General features: G+C 46.8%; 1 protein-coding gene across 3 annotated transcripts in view; it reads left to right on the top strand.

Moving 5' to 3' along the window:
* The first annotated feature begins 557 nt into the window (after positions 1-557).
* The window catches only part of ELOVL5 (ELOVL fatty acid elongase 5), a 68,437-nt gene continuing 49,383 nt past the window's right edge, over positions 558-19,611 (top strand). Inside the window, exon 1 of one of the 3 annotated variants that reach the window (XM_014734495.3) lies at positions 558-1,102. Coding sequence is in view for 1 of the 3 variants with exons in the window: in XM_070245683.1 (XP_070101784.1) it covers positions 1,496-1,574 (79 nt within the window). In the remaining 2 variants the exon portion in view is untranslated. Of the gene's footprint in view, positions 1,575-19,611 lie in introns of all 3 variants that reach the window. The other 2 variants (XM_023625099.2, XM_070245683.1) reach the window with 2 other exon arrangements.

Here is a 19,611-nt window from a genome sequence, read left to right as displayed (position 1 = left end):
CTGTATTCCTACTGCAGCGGCCCAATGCCTGGGACACAGCTGGCACATGATAAACATTACATTGTAAACATGTAAAACAATAAATTTGCGTACATTAAATGGTTGACTCGATGGAGTAGGAATACAGTAAGAAAGCATAAGGCCAAAGGACTTCCGGGCCTTGACAGGGAGAAAGAGTAGGATACTAGGGTGCTGAGGGCCTTAAATTATCCAAATATCAATGAAAAACAGCAAAGATCTTCTATTAGCGCCCTGAGCACACAGCACTTCGTGTTCAGTGCTTGAATCCGTCCAGCTGAAAATACCTCACTTACTCCATCACCCTTCCTCCTTTTACAAGCTTTTGGAATAATTTCTAGCGTAGAAATGGAGTTGGTAGTGACCTCTAAGGGAAAATCAGAACCCCTAAGAAAAATCACGGTAAATCTATCACAAGGGAGTTCAGCTGTCCCACGTTTCGAACGCTTTTTTGGGTTGTTGCCTGATCTTGTCCAACTGCAGGCCTTCGCTCCAGCGGTCCCCGTAGGCGTTTAACCCTTTCAGCTAAAACCAAGGGGAACTAGAACCCTTTCAGAACCGTAGAGGAGACCGTTACGAGAGTGCGCTTCTGCCGTCCCAGCGTGGCCACAGCGCCCTGCCACGCCTGGCACCGGGAGAGTCGGAGTTCAGGGCATCGGACCTTCATTGTCGCTATTGCGCAGGCTCTGCGTTCCACGCAGGCTTATTAGGAAGAAAGGGGATAAAATTGCCCAGACACACGTGAACCTGAGGGGACCAACCCCGGCCTCGGCTCCCCCACTGCATCGGATTCTGGAATTTACAATCACGAAAGTTCTATTGTCTCGCGATTGGCTCCGCGGCCGCATGACATCATAGCGCTTGATTCAGCCCTCGGGCCCCGATTGGCTGGCCGCGCCATTGTGACGTCACGGTCAGCCCACGTTCTGATTGTAGATACCCGGCGCCTTCCTCTTCCCATCGCCGCGGTGCCTCGCTGCCGGCGCCTCCCTCCAACATCCTTCCCCGCTCGGGCTGCCACGGGTGCTCCTGCTGCCGCCTCGCCGCTTCTCCGAGCTGCTGCTGCCGCCCGTGGGGCCAAGAGGTAAGCCGTTAGCTCTTGGAAACTTCTCCCGGGGCCGCTGCTCGGCCATGACACCCGGGCGAGTGCGCGGCCGGGACGTGAGGGCTGCGAACCGCCGTCAGCTCCCGAACCCGGGACCGCGGAATAGCTGCCGGCGCGGGCCGCGCTCCCCCCGAGTGGCGGAGGAGCCTGGCCGGCTCCGGGGGTCCCCAGTCCGGCCTCCTGGGCTCGGACCTCGGGCGCGAGGCTGGGCGCCTCGGGAGTTTCCAGCGTGATGCTGTCGCACCTGCTCGGCGCGTGGAAGTAGCGGGCTGGCCGTTTTGCACGCTGACAGCGCCGCGGGGACACACGCTGTGCCCAGACGAGGGGCAGGATGGATGGGCTTGTGCGCTCAAGTCCGCCCGCCCTGGCGGGATGAACTCGCGGATCGGAGGTCCAGGGCAGCTCCCGCTGAGAGGGAGAGCGCTCCTTCTTTGGGGAGAACAAAACCTGGGTGAGTTCGGAGAGCCTCTGCGGGGGCGCGGGTCGGGTGGGCACCGAGAGCCAGGGCGCGCCCGCCCTCGCCCCGCGGGGAGCTCCTGGAGCCAGCGATGCAGGGATCCTCCGACCTTTTCTTTTTTCTCTTCCTCCCTCCGTCTCTGCCTCCCGGCGGGAAGCTCTCTAGCCTGGGACCATTTCGGTTTTTATTAAAACCAGATAACCGCAGCCGCGGTCCTCGGGGATGGATGGGGCCGGTGGGAAAGCGCAGGGGCGGGGACTCGAGAGCGACCTGGGCGGCCCTTGGAGAGTCCGGGCGCCGGAGGGACGGGGGCGGCGCTGGAGCGGCTCAGGCCGGGGGAACCCCTGCGGTCGCGTCTGTAGCGAGTTGTAAGGAAAAGTGCCGTTGTACAGTTTCAACGTCAGCGACGCCCGTCCCCCCCCCCCCCGCCCCCCTTGCCCCCGCGTTGCTGCCGTCCCGCCCCGGGGTGGAGAGAGCCAGGACTGGAGCAAGAGTTGTTCTTTTAAACTGTCTCGCAACTGTTCCGTGCCCTTGTGTCTCAAGGGTGGTGGTTCCCCTCCTCCTGATTGCAGTTAAGCTCATCCCCCGGGTTGCTGATTGCAGATTTGCAGAATGCATTTGGCCAACTTTGGGCTTGGGGGTGGGTCCTGTATGGAAGAATCCAGTGCATGACTTATTAACTGGGCTGGGGAACCTAGGGGTGCTGGCGAGGGAATTGTGAGGATACGTCAGCCTTAATTCTTTAATAGCGGGACCCGTGGCAGGAAGTGCTTTATAGGATTGTCCTGAAGAGCTGATGTTGCTCGTTGGGTTTTGTAACTTGTGCCCCTAACCACTGGATAGATAACCTGTTGGTTTGCACTTGTTTTGCTTGCATATCTCAGCCAGCAGCATTGGTGCAGAATCTACAGAAACAGACAAGCCAGTTTTGCATTCGATGGCAGTCGACGACCACTTGAAATTTCCATCTGCGGTTAGGGGACAAGTGGATCCCTTTTTAGTCAGCTCAGACGCTGCCCGGGATTCCCCGAGAAAGCTCCGCGCTGGAAAGAGAAAAGTCACTCTTGGCCCTTTTAGAGTCATACTCCAGATTATAACTTATCATTGCCAGGAACTTTTTCTGTACTGTTTCTCTTTTTGCATTTTATTTTTTCTTCCGTTTCTAACTTAAGACAGAAGGGAAAATGTTATTGATGGTTACAGATGGCTGATTTAAAGAATATAGAACTTTGCTGAAAAGTGAAAGTAGAAAGCACGTTCAAATTTGATTCAGATTTTTCAAGAAAAGTAACTCATAACTTCAGACACTGTCCTCACCCCCTTGACTCAATTTCCCTGTCTGTAAATGGGGGTTTTGTGTTGCAGAATTGCTATAGGGATTTCAGGAGATAATAACAAATGAGAGAGCCCAGCATGGGGTATGCCAAATACTGGTTTGATCAGTGTTTCCTTCTTCCCTAATTTTTTTTCTTGGGGAAGGGGAAGTGAGGTTTAGTGGATGTGGCCAAGAACAAAGCTGTAGAATCTCAAATTACTGGGAAAGTATTCAAATAAAACTAGGTTTTCATAGCCTCGAATTCCAGTATCCCTATGAAGTCACTTTTGAAAATGAGGTAAGAGAAATGAGATTTTTTTTGTTTTGGTTAGAGACCTTAATTTTTGGATGTTTGATGTTTGCAAGGATCTTTTTTTTCAGTACCTCCTACCTTGTTCTATAATTATTGATTATCCTCCTGCTTCTAGAGGTGAGTATCAATCCTTGGGTGTCTTATTTCCAACATGAATTATACAAATCAAGGCAAAGCTGTTTACCTTCTGTTAGGGTAACTTGGATGCCTAAGTAGATGGTAGACTGTGAGTGATGGTTTTACTTCCTTGTTAGTTGGCCACATCCTTCCTCTCCCAAGAAATTTTGTCGTTATTTTGAATTCCTCCTCTGTGCCTACCAATTCTTCTGTGACTGATGGCATGATCTTTGCCTTATTACCCCATAAATAAGTCTTTCTTTGTCTGTGTTGTTTTAGGTATTATGGATGTGAGCACCTTCTTAGAACATCCCTGTAAGAGGTGTTATCCCTGACCCCTTTTTGTAAAGAATGGAGAACTAAGGCCTAAAGATGCCAAGTGACTTTTCCAAATTCACATAGCTCCGTCTCCTACGTCAAGCCTGTTCCTTGTCTGTCCTTGTACTGCTAGGATTTCTTCCGTGGGCCGTGTGCCATTTATGTAACTCTGTTACTCTGTAACTTAAAAATCTAACCTCGTGTCTAAAGGCCCATCTTCAAGCGATCTAAGATGACCGGCTTGTCATCTTTCAAATCTGCCTAAAATCTGTTCCCTTCTGTTAGCCCATACTTGATTCATTCTTTCTATTAATTCATTGCCTTGTCCGCTACTGAGTGTGTAGTGTGTGTGTGTGTTGGCGGGCAAGGTTGTCTATAAAGTGAAATGACACAGTTCCTGACTCCAAAGGGCATCTCAACTAGCTTACACTTTAATCCTTTTATACCCATGCTTAATCTACACTTTGGACCAAATGGGAGCCAGAAGCAGTTCTGGGGGCACTTGTCTCACTGTATCTAGAAAGCTGTGTGGCAGAGCTATCCGTGTGAGACATCTCAGTGCCAAGCACCGCCAAATTGGGTAGGATGCTTTCAGTGGGAGAGACAGAAAACCCAACTCAGATGGGTTTAAGTGATCACCTGACCCGAAGAGTCTTGAGGGCAGAGGGCAGAACTTTTGGTCTGCTTCTCTGAAGTCCTCTCAGATGTTGTGTCCATAGCCTCGTTTTGCAAGGTGACCGCCAGCGACAGTCCAGGTGCGCAACCTGTCCCCCCGCCCATTACCGTGTTCTCATGTGGGAACTTCCCTTCCCACCGCCTTACAAAGAGGGTCCCTGGCCTTGAGCTGATAGACTTAGGCCTTGGTTCTTGAGGTAGTAACTAAAACAGTGGAAATCTGATAACCTGGGGCCCATCCCAGAACTGATGAGGTATTGGAGGAGGCCAGGGCAGTGATGAGGCCCCACCTGGAGCCACAGCCATAAGCACAGACCGAAGAGAGCTAATTGTACGCGCTTGTTCCTGGGATAAGATCTGTGGGACGTGGAGACCAGTTGGATTTCGAGGCTGAGAAGAGGAACGGTGCTCTTAACACACTGCGAGGTAGAGGAAGCATGGTATTCTAAAGGAGAAAGAGGAAGGGTTGTAATCAGGTGGGGATATCCTAAGGGCCCAGGCACATCTCCAGACAAGCCATTTCTTCCCCACCAGTCCTAACTCCTCTGCACAGGCTCTGTCGGCCACTTTTTTTTATTGCCCTTCTGCGAGTTTGTGTTTCCACCACATTTCATCCACTTTCAGAGACAGTTTTTCATATTTTAACATAGCTCGGTAGAGTTGCAGCTTATAATCAGTGGCATCTGAGAATCACGGCAAGCACTTGTCCGCATTTTAAGATGTCTGAGGGGACTGGCCCCGTGGCTGAGCAGTTAAGTTCGAATGCTCTGCTTCGGCGGCCCAGGGTTTTGGCAGTTCGGATCCTGGGCGTGGACAAGGCACCATTCATCAGGCCATGCTGGGGCGACGTGCCACATGCCACAACTAGAAGGACCCACAACTAAAAATACACAACTGTGTACCAGGGGGCGTTGGGGAGAAAAAGGAAAAATAAAATCTTAAAAAAAGTCTGAAATCGGGATGCTTCCCACCTTTTAATGAAGTATCAGTGAGAAAAGGAAACTCCCAGTCTTGCTAAAGCTCCTGCGGCCAGTTGCTGGCAGAGCCAGGGGGTGAACACCATGGCTCCTGGGCTCCCTCAGTCAGCTGGGTTACCTCACCTCACATGCTAGGTATTAAAGTAAATGTTGCCTCCTGGTAAAGGATTATGGTAAAGCATGTGCATGTTTCTTTGTTTGTTACAAGTGAACTAATTTGAAATGGTTGGAAGGCAAAGTTGTTCAAGTCGGGTGCCTCATCCTTGGATAGAACCTGGCTGCCATGGTTTCTTGTTCTAACTTGCCACTGGCCATAGGAAAATCGACTCTGGGCGTTGGTCTCTTCTTTAAAAATGAAAGATGAAACTCTGGTGGTTTCCAGGCCCCTTTCAGAACCACTGTTTTTCATTTTCACTTTTGCTAAGAGCAAATCCTTGGTTTCTGTTTGGCCAGGCATAGCGAATGAAAGGTGAGAGCATTGAGGTCTTAGAAAGGTATGTGTCCGAGTCAGTGATGGAGGGGGCCGGCCCTGGAGAGAAGGGGCTAAGTTCGCGAGCTCCGCTTGGATGGCCCAGGGTTTCACTGGTTTGGATCCTGGGTGTGGACACGGCACCGCTCGTGAGGCCACGCTGAGGTGGCGTCCCACATGCCACAATTAGAAGGACCCACAACTAAAATATACAACTATGGGGCCGGCCGGTGGCGCAGGGGTTAAGTGCGCACGTTCCCTTCAGTGTCTCTGGGTTCGCGGGTTCGGATCCTGGGTTCGGACATGGCACCGCTTGGCACGCCATGCTGTGGCAGGCGTCGCACATATAAAGTAGAGGAAGATGGGCACGGATATTAGCTCAGAGACAGTCTTCCTCAGCAAAAAGAGGAGGATTGGCAGCAGATGTTAGCTCAGGGCTAATCTTCCTCAAATAAATAAATAAATAAATAAAATATTACAACTATGTACTGAGGGGGATGTGGGGCGAAAAAGCAAAAAAAAAAAAAGAAGATTGGCGACAGTTGTTAGCTCAAGTGCCAATCTTTAAAAAAAAAAAAGAATCAGTGATGGAAATACAGTTTTCTCTTCAAGAGGCTAAACAGAACTGCTGGACGTGTTCTGGTCTAGCAAAGTGAGTTGGTTAGGAAGGTAACCTGACCTAATTTTAATAGGTCCCCCTGTAAATAGAACCCCCTACCCACCCACTCACACCCCTGACCCCTATTTCAACACGCAAGTGCTAGCATTACCAAACTGTTAGTTTCCCACTGGGCTCCCTCTGGTGCGTTTCCTCCACAGAAACATTTTTATTTGACTTGTATGCATTTGCTTTTAGAATTGTGTGGTCCCTGGGTTTAAAGTAGTCAGACTTGGTGAGTGTTGAGAAAGACTGAATTCCCCCCAGCTTGCACCAGTCTTGTTTGAAGCACAGTGGTGTGGAATGTCTTAGATTCCTTATATCTTAAGTTAGACTTTTATACCTTTTGTTCGATGTCTTCTTGCTGAGCGGGATTTAGGAAGTAGTGTCTTATTTCGGATTTTTAGTGCTGGTACTGTCATGCTCTCTCTAGTTAGGAGAGTAACCATTTTCTTGAAACACACCTGCAGTTTCTAACTGTAATCCTTGTGCTAGGTTAGCCCCCTCCTGCTGGCACACGCTGGTTACAGGGTCCACCTCTGTTAAGTTCCGACTTTGCCCTTTTCTTTTCCCATTGTCAGCAATTTCTCCCTGTCAGAACTAATCTCTTAGAATCCCGTACTCAACAAAGCTAATTAAAACCGTCCTGGAGAGTTGGCCGCTCAGGTCTTTATTTTACCTGAGTTATTCTGAACCCCAGAGTTCTGTTCCCCTTCTGTCTTGGCACAGCAAATGCTACTGCGCAGTAATTATTAGGAATTTCTCCTTCCCCAAAGAATAGTTCTCATGGTACCAAATTCAATAATTGTTCATTGGCTTCCCTGGGAGTTTGGCCGTGTGGTGTCTGTCCCTCAGGGTCGTGTTCAGGGTACCTCTGCTTCCATCTTTGGCAGAAGAAATAAATTACTGTCATAGTTAGCGAAGTTGCTGACATCTCCATCTGCCCTCTTCGTGAGCTTGAGTTTGCATCTAACAGAGCTTCCAGGCAGTTCTCCCTCCTGTGGATCGGAGGTGCGTTTATAAGACCGTCTACCATGCTTTCTTTTTGAGTAAGAAAGCTCTAGGAAGCCTACTGAAGAAGGTGCCTTTCAGGTTAGCAGCCACACATCTGGACAGGGTTCCGGCCCTGCTGTTTGGGGCTGTGTTGGCTCTGGCGGGTGAGTCACTCCCTGTCTCTGAGGCTTCTGTGTAGAACTTGAGGGGGCTGATACTTGTGCCTACTTTGGAGGATGGTCAAACCACCAGTATTATACCTGAAAGTTACGTGGGGACCGACTTAATTTGATGAGCATGGTAAAAAGATCCTCTGTCGTGCAGGATGTTCATTGAAGCATTGTTTATTATTAGCAAGAGATTGACAGTCCGTACAGTAAATGTCCTTCAGAGGAATAAATTGCACCACAGCTAGGCAGTGTCATACTTTGCAGCTTATAAAAGAATGAGGCTGTTCTGAGGGTACTGAGTCTATAGCTGCTCTGTACCGTATACCAGGCACATTGCTAAAATGCTCTGCATATATTCGTTCATTTGGCCTCACCAAACCCCGTGAGTGGGTACCCCAGTTTCACAGATGAAGAAACTAAGGCACAGCAAAGTTAAGTGAGTTGTTCAAGGCTCCACACCTAGTAGGTGGCAGAGCCGGGATTCACACCTGGGCAGGCTGGTTCACTGTGCTCAAAGCTACCTGCTGTGCTGTGCATCTGTTAGTCCTAACTAGTAATCTTTGCATTTGCAGCTCTGGATACAGAGCTAGGGGAAACAAAGTAGGGTTTCTTATTCAGTACATTTTGGAAGGTTGACAGTATAACCAGTGTAGGACTGTTGACAGCAACAAAACAAAGGTTTGGACAAAGACAGCTAAAGGGGACTAATATTGAGGTTCACTCCTTGCAAGGGTGACCTTCTGTTTCTTCTCAAACTCCTTTTTTAGATATTCTGAACTTAAGCCTCTTCTTTTTGGTGTAGTCAGAAGTGCAGCACACAGCAAGAGCTGTGTAATTATCGGTCTGAGAACTCCGTGTTCGAAAGCTGGCTGGATTAGCCTGACTGGTCAAGGGTGTCTAGCGGTGGCCTCCTTACCTGGCCCTGGCTCCACCTGGGCTTCATTAACAAGGTGTATAATCAGACCTGAGAGGTGTGGCTGGCAGGGAAGGGCACCTGAATCCTCCAGGGAGCTTCTGTCTCCAGATTGTCTGGTCTCCCTTGGGTGGAGGTGGAGTCCTGTGTGTTTGAGAACATCTCCTAGGTCATTCTGACAGGCCTCGTGAAGGGCCACGTGTTCAGGCTGAGATAGATGTTCCGCACCAAGTTCTCTTGGGAGTCTTAGACTCTTAGAACTTCTTCATTTTCTTTCTGGGTGTGGGTCACTGGGGTGGACATTTTGATGGCTATAAGCACCCTAATTCCTAAAATAAGAGGATCACAAAATTCACAGAATGGCTTGTATATTAACATGGAATGTGACCAGGTGATGGAACAACTGTTGACTTTAGACACCCTTCTATAGAAGAGATGAATAAGTGATGACTAGATTGTGTTTGCTTTAAAAATACCACGTCGTAGCCGACTTACCTTTTAACTCTGCCTGTCTCTCTCCTCGTTCACCCCCACACCCAAACAACAGTTACAAAATGTGGATGTTTAGATTGAGTTTAGAAAAAGAAACGTGTTTTCCTGTCACATGCCTTATTTACGTTCCACCGGTTTGAATTTAAATCTTTTAAGACATTTTCTCTTGGGGGGGGGGGGCATGACTCATCTTTGTTAATTACGTTTCTCCGCCCTCCTTTACTTTCACCTGAGGCTGTAACACTGCCTTTGTAGATTTTGTACAAATTAGCATATCACTTGAGAGACTGCAATCGGATAAGAATTATAAGTAGGTGCCTGTACCAGAAAAGGTTGCTTAAAAGCCTTTTAAAGGTTTGTCTCCCCATTCTTTGCAGTGCAGTCTCATTTAGATCTTAGGAATATGGTTAAAATAGAGCTCAGCCTCTTTCAGCTCAGTCTTTCAGGGAATGGTTAGAGGCCTGCGTGGGCTCTTGATGTCCATGATCTGCTTTGGCTGTTGGCTGTCTTCTCTACAGCTGTGCTTCAGCTGAGAAGGTGGTTGCCCTGTGGAACTGGTTAGAGCTTCTTCAAAGAGCCCCTTAAAGGTAGCATCCCAGGACTTCCGTGTCCCAGGAGACTGCTGTAGATACCGTGGTTGCTTCATTTGCACAGCAGCTCCTTTTTGTTTACTTTGCAAGAAGCAGTAGGTTTGGACTCGGCTCAGTGACCCCCAAAGGAAGGTGGCCATGACTGCAGTGCCTAGGGAGGTGGGTGCTTTTCATTGAGCCCCTGGTACAGTACTCCAAGCTTGACGTTGTTGTCTTTTTGAGAAATGGGACTGGCATATTTAATTGGGCTGCCCCAAACTCAAGATTTAGATGAATAGTTGCAAAGAACTGTTGGAAGACCAACTTCGATGGGTGATCTCCTTGCCCTTGGATTCAGTATCTGTCCACGCACCCATTGTGCATCTCAGATATTTATCTCTAATCTACTCCTTTGTTCTGAGCTCCAGATTCATAACTTCTCATCAGCTGCGTTCTCCTGCGTGCCCTACAAACCTCTCTCTTCTTGGCCACCATGGTCAGGAGCGCTACCATCCACCGGTTTGCCCAAGCCATCAAGCTTCTCTCTCATCTACCACGTCCCTCCCCTCCCTGCCTCCGTCCAGCTGTTAGTCAGCAAGTATTGTCCATTCAGGCTCTGCTCTGTCCCTCTCCGCTGCCCTCCCCGCCCCCATTCTCCAGCCTTCACAGCACATCAGTCCCTTCCTGGCTGACTACAGTTTCTCACTGGCTCTTTTCTGTCTCCCTGTGTTCTGGTCCCTACTGTATAGTCAGTTCTGTAATCTGTGCTAATGGCTGGGTGCAGGTGTGTATGCCTTGATAGCCTGAGAATATACATACACCTCAGATGAGGAGCCCACCTGGGCTGGGGACTCTGGAGGGCCGGCTTCCTAGCTTAGCGTTGCTGTTCCCCCCTCCAGGCTGAGAGAGCAGAGCAACAACAGCCTTCAGGCCGTCCAAATTGCAAGACATCCCACCTGCCCAGGAGCAGAGGGGACAAATGCTATTATTTTAAAGGGTCTTGTTTATTTGCATATTAACCTTGTAGAGCTTTCAGGTGACTGTGCCAGTGATGGACCACACTGATGGCACAGTGTCCAAGGAAGGAATAGAGTGAACTCTGGTATCTAGGCTCCCAGCTGTCCCATGATCAAATAGTACTGGAAACTGACGCTCTTTTTTAGCCTTATTTTGCTTGGCCACAGTGTTGAGCCAAGGTTAAAGTAGACCATATGCATTGAACAGAGCCTCTCCATGTCACTAGCCACATGGTCTTTCATTCATTGATTGTTCACACTCGCTCACCATTGAGGATTTCTGTTTGCTACTCTCTGCTAAGAACACCGATTGGCAAAGAGATTATAATCCAGTAGAAGAGGTAAGCTATGTACCTGAATCAATAGGTAATTATTGGTACTGTGGGTATGGCCATGTATGTTGCAGTTAGGCTTGACTGCAAGTGACAGAGATCCAAAAATAATAATGGCTCCAATGATGGGATCTCAAATCAAGGGAGAAGTTTGTGTCTCCCATAAGGCTGGAGAGGGGGTCCAGGACTGAAATGACCAACCATAGGCTCCTACTAGCTCGCTATGCATCAGCCTTAGAGTGTGGCCCCATCTTCCAGGCAGCAGGATGGAGGAGGAGACCAAGAAAGTAAAGGGGACAGTGGAGTCATTTGTGCTTTCTCTTAGGAAGTTCCCAGAAACTGCCCCTAGACAATTTTTCTTATGTCTCCTTGGGCAGAACTTAAACATGTGGCCGCATAAATCTGCAAGAAAGGCTGGAAAATTTTGTCTTGATTCTGGGTAGCTGTGGGAGGTTAAAAGTCCTGCTACTCTACAGAATTGGGCAACAACCACCAGTCTGTACCACAGGTGGTGGATGAGATTGACAGTCACGCCCACATGGAAGTTAGAGTCTGGTGGAGGATACTGACAAATGAACAGCTATTCATACTACAGTGATGAAGAGTGAGAGAGTGTAGAGTAGGGTGAACCACGGGCTTCAAGGAAGCAGAAGATAGTGCTGGAGGAGGATTTGGAAATCATGGAAGGCTTGAAAGTAAAATTAAGTGGTTTAGCCTTAATTCTTTAAACAGCAGGGAAGCAGTTAACATTTGGTATCAAAGGCCTCACATGATCTTCTTGACAGCAAAGCCTGCATCTTGTTTAACTTTTACCTGTCCTGCTGCCTCGTATCGAGCAGTTGTGGTCAGCAGAATAATGGCCCCCACAAAGATGTCTGTGTCCTACTCCATAGCACCTGTGAATATGCTCGGTTACAGGCAATGGGGCGTTAAGGTTGCAGGTGGCTTAAGGTTGCCAAACAGCTGACTGAAATAGGGAAGATAGTCTAGATTATCCAGGTGGGCCCAAGGGTGATCACAAGGGGTCTTACCTGTGCAAGAGGGAGGCAGAAGAGAACTAGAAAGATGGCAGCATGAGGAGACTTGGCTCAGTGCTGCTGGCTCTGAAGGTGGAGGAAGGGACCAGGAACCATGACATGCAGGCAGCCTCTGATGGCTGCAAAAGGCGAGGAAAAGGATGCTCCTCTTGAACCTCCAGAACGGACCGCAGCCCTGCCAACACCTTGATTTGAGTCCAGTGAGACCGTTCTGAACTTCTGATCTCCTGCACTGTAAGATAAATTTGGGTTGTTGTAAACCATTAAATTTGTGGTAAGTTGTTACAGCAGCCATACAGAACTAATACCGCGTCGGTGCTTGTTTGCTGAGTGAATGAGATCTCTGCTTTAAGAGATCAATGAGACAGATTCATGTATTAGATGCTTTGGGTAGAAGGAAGTTCTGGAGGCCAAGGAGTTTGCAGAAGGAAGTTCTGTAAAGAGGTGACGAGGATGAGACAGGAGAGGAGTAGGAGGGTGGGGGAGACGGGAGGGCTGAAATTGCAGAGTCGTGACGACGAAACCCTGGGTGGCCTGGTGTCCAGTGCAGGGCAGGGATCGAGCATGCCTGCTGGACTGGATTCCTGGGAAGGTTGCAGGGCTGTAACAGAAGTAAGGGAGTCAGAAGGAAGAGAAGGTTGTGAGGGAAGCGTGATGAGTTAAATTTGTGGCTTGTTGAGTGTGAGGTTCAGGGCACCACATGTCTGTAGGTGGAGAGAGCGAGGATGAAAACTGGTCCTGAGGCTGGGATTGGGGATACAGGATTGGGTGTCATTGGTCATGATTTATGTATACCCTTTCTTTCTTTTTTTTTTTTTTTCCGAGGAAGATTAGCCCTGAGCTAACTACTGCCAGTCCTCCTCTTTTTGCTGAGGAAGCCTGGCCCTGAGCTAACATCCATGCCCATCTTTCTCTACTTTATATGTTGGACGCCTACCACAGCATGGCGTGCCAAGCGGTGCCATGTCCGCACCCGGGATCTGAAGCGGTGAACCCTGGGCCGCCGAGAAGCAGAATGTGTGAACTTAACTGCTGCGCCACTGCGCCGGCCCCCACGTATACCCTTTCTTTACCTTTCTCCAGTGAAGAGACTCAGCAACCCTTTTGAAGAATCCAGTATGTCACATTCCTTAAAATTAAGAAATTTTTCCTGGTGTTTTGCCTAAATTATTTTTCCTGCCATTTGAATTCTGTGATCCCTTAGGTTTTTTTGGTAGATAAATTAATACTAAATAAATAAGTTTTTAAAAACGAAATAAAAATAACATAGTTCTGTAACTTTCCCTTGCATATTTTATCCTGTGCAGCATGTCATCTTCCCAGAAGTCTCTCTGGCTCTGGTTGGTCTCTTTGTCACCCAGCCAGTCACTTGGGGTCACATGCTCCTCCCCTCTGCATCCTGACACTGTCAGATCTCACCCACTGAGTCGGGGAGGATGGAGGTCTGAACAAAACTTGGCTTTGTGCTGGAAGAAGGGAAATGAGTGGTACTTGATATAACATTTCCACATCTGTTTTTAAAAATATACGCTTATTTTAGACATGGTCGCTTCCTGAAAGTTGTTGGTTTCTGAATTCCTTTGTTCTTCATCATGAACTTGGTTATAAGGATTGAAATTGCAGCCTATTTCCTGAGAAACGGGAGAGACCATTTCAGAGCAACTGTGTCGAAAGTACTGATGTGAAGGAGATTTTCTACGGCACGGCGTTGCCTTCCCACGGGTCTGCTGATGCTGTTCTGTCTCTGATCGCTGTCCTCCTCCTTGGTGGCATTTGCACCATGTAATTTAAGCTTGCAAGTGAAAAGGAAGATTTTTCAATGAAGACTGTACTGAATAGAATTTAAAAATTTTTAAAGCCTATAATGATAGGAGATATGACTAAGAAAGTAAGGACTTCCATAAGCCACACATGAAAACCACTTTAATTTCGAGTTACTTATATTTTATTCTCCAGAAAGGGAAGTAAGATTGAAACAAGAGATCCCATTACTTCTAAGTTGACCAACTAAACTTTGTTCTTTCTTTCCCTTGTCCTTTAATTTGATTAGAATCGGATTTATGTGTGCTGAGTTGTGGGCTGTCATTTACCTTAATCAGTGTCTCTTGAAGACACAGCCCCCAGAACATCCGAGTGCCACACGATGAAGCCACCTTGGGAAGGAGGAGGCGGGGAGAAGGTGTTGGTCCTGTGCTTCAGGCCCATTGTTAACATTTCAGCTGTACCATCCACTGTACACACGGTCGTGATTTTCTTTTTTCTTTCTTGAAATCTAGTTGTTCCCCCAAATGAGACAGTTTCCTTGGCTTACAGGCATTTCTCTATAATGGTTTCTAAACTAGGAGAGCAAACAGAGAAAACCTTTTGTAGAGAGAAGCGTGCAGACTTCTGCTCTGTGGCCACGACCTGAAGGTGAGTGCTCCGTGCTCTGCTTTGAAAGAGCTGAGTTTCTTTGCAGCAGATGGGGAGGGTGTGATGTCCCCTCGTAGCAAGTAAGAGTTAAGGTCCACACAGGATTGGTTCTGCCGTTGACACTGCTCTCTTTCAGAGGAATGCGCTTCTAAACGATGAAAGTCATGCTTGCTACTCTTAGGTGAAATGCTATGCCGCTCCTAGGTGCTTATTTTGGAAGAGAAGGGGGTGTCGTGTGATTTTTCCCCTCTTTTATGCATATATTTTCTGTCTGTCTCCTTTTCTTGCTTCAGCTGAGACTCTGCTTTCCTTCTGGTAATTATATTCCTGAACAACGTCAGGGCCATCCCTGCAACCGACGCTGCATTTAGAGGAGGAAGGCAGGTGGCCCCGCCAGCCCCTGGTGCTGACAGTGGCTTGTGGCCCTGCTGCAGCCTGCAGGGGAAGAGGGCTCTCCCTCTGAGGAGTGGAGTTGGAAAGTTTTAGGAAACCTCCTACTGATGCTACTGATTAGCAGAATGAGTCAAAGACACTAGGACTTGGCAAGCAGCCTGGGGTTTCACAGGTTCAGGTCTGAGGCACAGACCTAGTGCCACTCATCAGGCCATGCTGTGCCACTCATCAGGCCATGCTGAGGTGGCATCCCATATAGCAGAGCCAGAAGGACCTACAACTAGAGTATACAACTATGTACTGGGGGCTTTGGAGAGAAAAAGAAGAAGAAAAAGAAGATTGGCAACAGATGTTATCTCCTGTGCCAATCTTTTAAAAAGGAAAAAGAGAACTGGCTGTCAGATTGAAGCGTTTGGGCCTGGAGTCTTAAAAAAAAAAAAAAGAAAGAAAAGGAACTCGGACTTTGTGAAAATTGTACAACTGAGGTGATGGGCACGCAAATGAAAAGTGTCGTTTGTTTTTGGTGAGGAAGACTGGCCCTGAGCTAAGATCTATGCCCATCTTCCTCTATTTTGTATGTGGGATGCTGCCACAGCATGGCTTGATGAGTCGTGTGTATGTCCACACGCAGGATCCAAACCTGCGAACCCCAGGCCACTGAAGCGGAGCACGCAAACTTAACCACTGTGTCACCGGTCCAGCCCCAAAAGTGTGGTTCTTAAAAGGTGTTTTGTTGTGGCAAGTTGAAGTCAGGAAAATGAATTTCGACTTTAATTCTGAGCCAGCGGTCTCTCATTTGCGCTCGCGATATATACACACTCCAGCATTTCTATAGTGGTTGACGAGTGAATACGTTCTATTTGCAGAACTACCTGTTGTGATTAGCCACAGGAAATTTGCATCTCTCATTATTGATGACTTAAGCTTTTAGTTTTTGTTGATAAGAGTTTCCATGAGGAGTATCCTCGTTTGAAGGGGAGTTAGTATCATGCTTTCAGAAACTTCCGGAGTTTTTATACCCACATAGTAATGTGGAAATCAGCTTGACCTGCTTGATTGGTGTTGAGTGTCTCATAGTAGCATACCACATGTCATTTGATGACTTAGTGGGGGCTGGTGAGAATTTATTTGAGTACTTTAAATTATAATCTGTTTATTATCAGTTTATTCATTATTGTTAGCTTGCTTTCAAAATGACTATATTTTCACAAACCTCAAGTATTTAAGTGTACTCTGTTTAAACTCTGGGTCTTCCATTAAATTTAACTCCTAAAGTCAAGTATAAAGACACATTTCTTTTTGAGGTGTGTTTGGAATATTTGCCTTTAAGTTGGGAATCTAAATTTATAATGTCTTTTTGGAAATAAAACCTTATAGAGCGGAAAAAAATTCTGTACACAATTTTTCATACAGCAGCTCTCAAACTTTTTGGCGTTAGGACCTACACTTTAAAAAATTATTAAGAATCTCAGGGAGCTTTTGTCTATGTGGGTTATACCTGTTTGTATTTCCTGTCTTAGAAGTTTTTAATTATTTTTCAATAAAAATTTTAAATAATTAGTAATTCATCTAAAAATAATTAGCCCGTTACATGATAACATAATCTATATTTTCATGAAAAATATATTTCCCAAACCAAAAAAAATTAGTGAAAACAGGCCTTTTTGCCAACGTATTATATATGTGGCTTAATGAAAGACAGCTGGCTCTCTTTCCTGCTTCTGCATTCTGTCTGTTGAGATCACATATCCTGTAGCCTCAGGGACACTTTACAATGATGAGAGAGATGAGACTGAAAATGTAATCTCTTAGTAGTATTATGGATATGGTTGTGACTTCACAGAACCCCTGAAAAGGGCCCCAGGACCCTCGGAGGTGTCTGGTCTACACTTTGAGAACCTTGTTCTAAGCAGATCCTATTTACTGTATTTTTAAATAAGGACCGCCCTTCTTCTCTAAGAAAACGTCATTTTTTTTTCCTGTTTCAGCAGCTATTGCCTCTTCTGCCTCCTGCCTGAGTGAATTTCTTGCTTTGTGCCACAGGATCTCTGAGTGTCACTTTATATTTGAACTTCCTCAGGTGGCCTGGTTTTGGTCGTTTTGTCAGATGTATCTGTCGGGTACCCTATTTGGTAGGATGCTATTTAAAAGTAAATTCATGTCCTCTAACAACACTGGTTGCCTACGTGGATGCTCTTTGGGAGGACTATAGTGGTCAGTTTTTAAAATAAAAGTCCAGAGCAGAAAAAGGAGTAAATTAAGAGATTAAGGTCTCAGTGTAGTGTCAGTAGCTTTTTATTTATATTTTTTATTTTATATGTTTTTTTTTTACTCCCTAGATCCCCTCAGTATATAGTTGTATATTTTAGTTGTGGGTCCTTCTAGTTGTGGCATGTAGGATGCCACCTCACTGTGGCCTGACAAGCGGTGCCATGTCTGCGCCCAGGATCCAAACTGGCGAAACCCTGGGCTGCCGCAGCGGAGCACACGAATTTAACCACTCGGCCACGGGGCCGGCCCCCATCAGTAGCTTTTTCGATGTTCATTTAATTTTTTTCTTTACCCCATTCTCTTTGCTATCTGTGCAGTATAATATTTGGGCCTTTAGACTGGCTGTCTTTGGGAGTAGTTTTAAAAATAACTAGTTCATCTCTGCCTGATAGATACGTGACTTTTTCCTGGTGATTTTGGACAATGCTGTTGCTTTGGTAAAATTTTGCTGCATCATGTCCCACATCTCTACCTTGTGCTATTTACCATTTAGCCTTTGTGATTTGATGTGTCACCAAAAGGTTGCTCTGGCCATTTTTGTATAATGTCTCATCATGTCGAGCTCTCCGTTGGGGACTAGTAAACGCTGCATCTGCCTTCCCTTTATTTTACTCCGGGGAATTCTTTCAAGATGTTTATAACCTCAGGTTCTGTGATAATCTGAATCAGGTGCTGGTGCATATTGAGACATTCTGTTTCTAGATACTGAGATTTTTCTATGGGATATATTTTGCACTGTCCAATATGATAGTCACTGGCTACAGGTAGTTACTGAGCACTGGAAATGTGGCTAGTGCAACTAGGAAACTGAGCTTTTAGTTTAATCTAATTTTAATTTACATTGAAATAGCCACATGTGGCTTTCATTGAACAGTGTAACTCCAAGGGTTTCTGGCAGCTTCTTTTTAATGACTCGTGCCTCTCTCATTCTTGGCCTCAGAGGTTCTTGAGGCTCATCTATTCATTTCTACAAGAGTTTTGTACATTTTTTCGATTTGAGAGTGTTGTAGCAGGTGAGTTTCACTATCTGTAGCCAGGAATGGAGCTACGGGGAATATTGGAGATGAAAAAGTGGAGACAGTTGATAGTGGCTGCTTTTTATGAGATCTTGAGATGGTTCTAGATGAGATTCCAGGGGAAAGCAGGATTAAGGGAGGGATTTTTAGGTTGGGCAGACTTAACAGATTTGTCAACAGAAAAAAAGGATCCTGTAGAGAGAGGAAATAGAAGGTAAAAGGGGAAATGGGAGTTGAATAAAGTCTTGAAAGACTTGGGAAAGGATGTGGAGGGCAAGTTGGTGGATGGACGCCACTCTGAATTGGAAGGGAAAAGAGTGACTTTCTTTTCAAGTACTTGGATTTTTGTTCTTGAACTGAAAGTTGCATAAAATTAACCATTTTAAAGTGACAGATCAGAGGCATTTAGTTCATCCACACTGTTGTGCTCTGACCACCTCTCTCTAATTCCAAAACATTTTCATCTCCCCCACGGGAGACCCTGAGCCGGTTATCAGTCACACTCTATTCTCCCTTCCCCCACAGCCTCTGGGCAACCACTAATCTTTCTATCTTTATGGATGTGCCTATTCTGCCTGTTCAATATAAATAGAACCGTATAGTATGTAACCTTTTGTTTCTGGCTTCTTTCACTTAGCATAATGTTTTCGAGGTTCATCCCCATTGTAGTGTGTAAAAAGGGACATGACATTTTACAGAGAGGAAGTTTTAAGGAATTCTTATTGACAGCCTGAATCTCAGCAAAACAGTTCAGCCAGTTAGATTTACCTAGGATTTAGGCTCCATAGGGGTGGATGTGACTTCAAGAGTATTTGTGGAATGAATGACTGTGAGGTCCAGTTTGAGCAGGGAAACGCCCCCAGGGCCAGAGCTGGGAGGGTGGGGTGTCAAAGGTCTGGGTCTGGTGGTGGAGATCGCCAGGAGCAAATTTACTACCTGCGGAGGTGTGGGGAGGAGGAGTGGGTGGGTAGGAACTTGCTTTAAGAGGGGAAGGAATATCCTATTTTAAAATGGGGTAAATTTGGGGTCCACAGTTAGAGAAAACATGTGGAACCACGAGCCCATCTTAAGTGGGGTGGTCAGAGTCATCCATAAGTGCCTGCTGCAGTGAGCAGGTGGACGGACCAAGTGTCTAAGGAGGCAGGTGAGGCATAAGGCTCGGTGATCTTGTTCTGCTGCTGCTCTGAGGGCTTCTCACTTAGTTGGGAGCCGAGTGGTGGAAAGCAGACCTTGAGTTTCTTTCTGCTTCCTTTGATGAAGGTCGGTAAAGCTGAGTCAGCCATTCTGGTTGGTGCCAAGAGGGGTGATGGAGGCCGGCAGTATGGCCAGCAAGGCCGACACTGGGCCCAGCTGTCTCTCCCAACTGTCTACAGAATAAAGGTCAAAGGACTTACTGGCTTGCAAATTCTTCCCCATTTTGTCCCCAGTCTGCTGTCCAGCCTCATGACCCAGCACACCACTTATTCCACAGCTATGTAATGGGTACCTGCTGTGTGCCAAGCCTGAGCTGATGCTACATGGTGAACCCAGACAGACACAGCCCTTGTCCTCAAGGACTTAGATACTAACCAAATG

This window comes from Equus caballus, chromosome 20 (assembly GCF_041296265.1).
Source record: "Equus caballus isolate H_3958 breed thoroughbred chromosome 20, TB-T2T, whole genome shotgun sequence".
In the NCBI taxonomy this organism is placed as follows: domain Eukaryota; kingdom Metazoa; phylum Chordata; class Mammalia; order Perissodactyla; family Equidae; genus Equus; species Equus caballus.
This window is presented reverse-complemented; position numbering and strand designations above follow the sequence as displayed.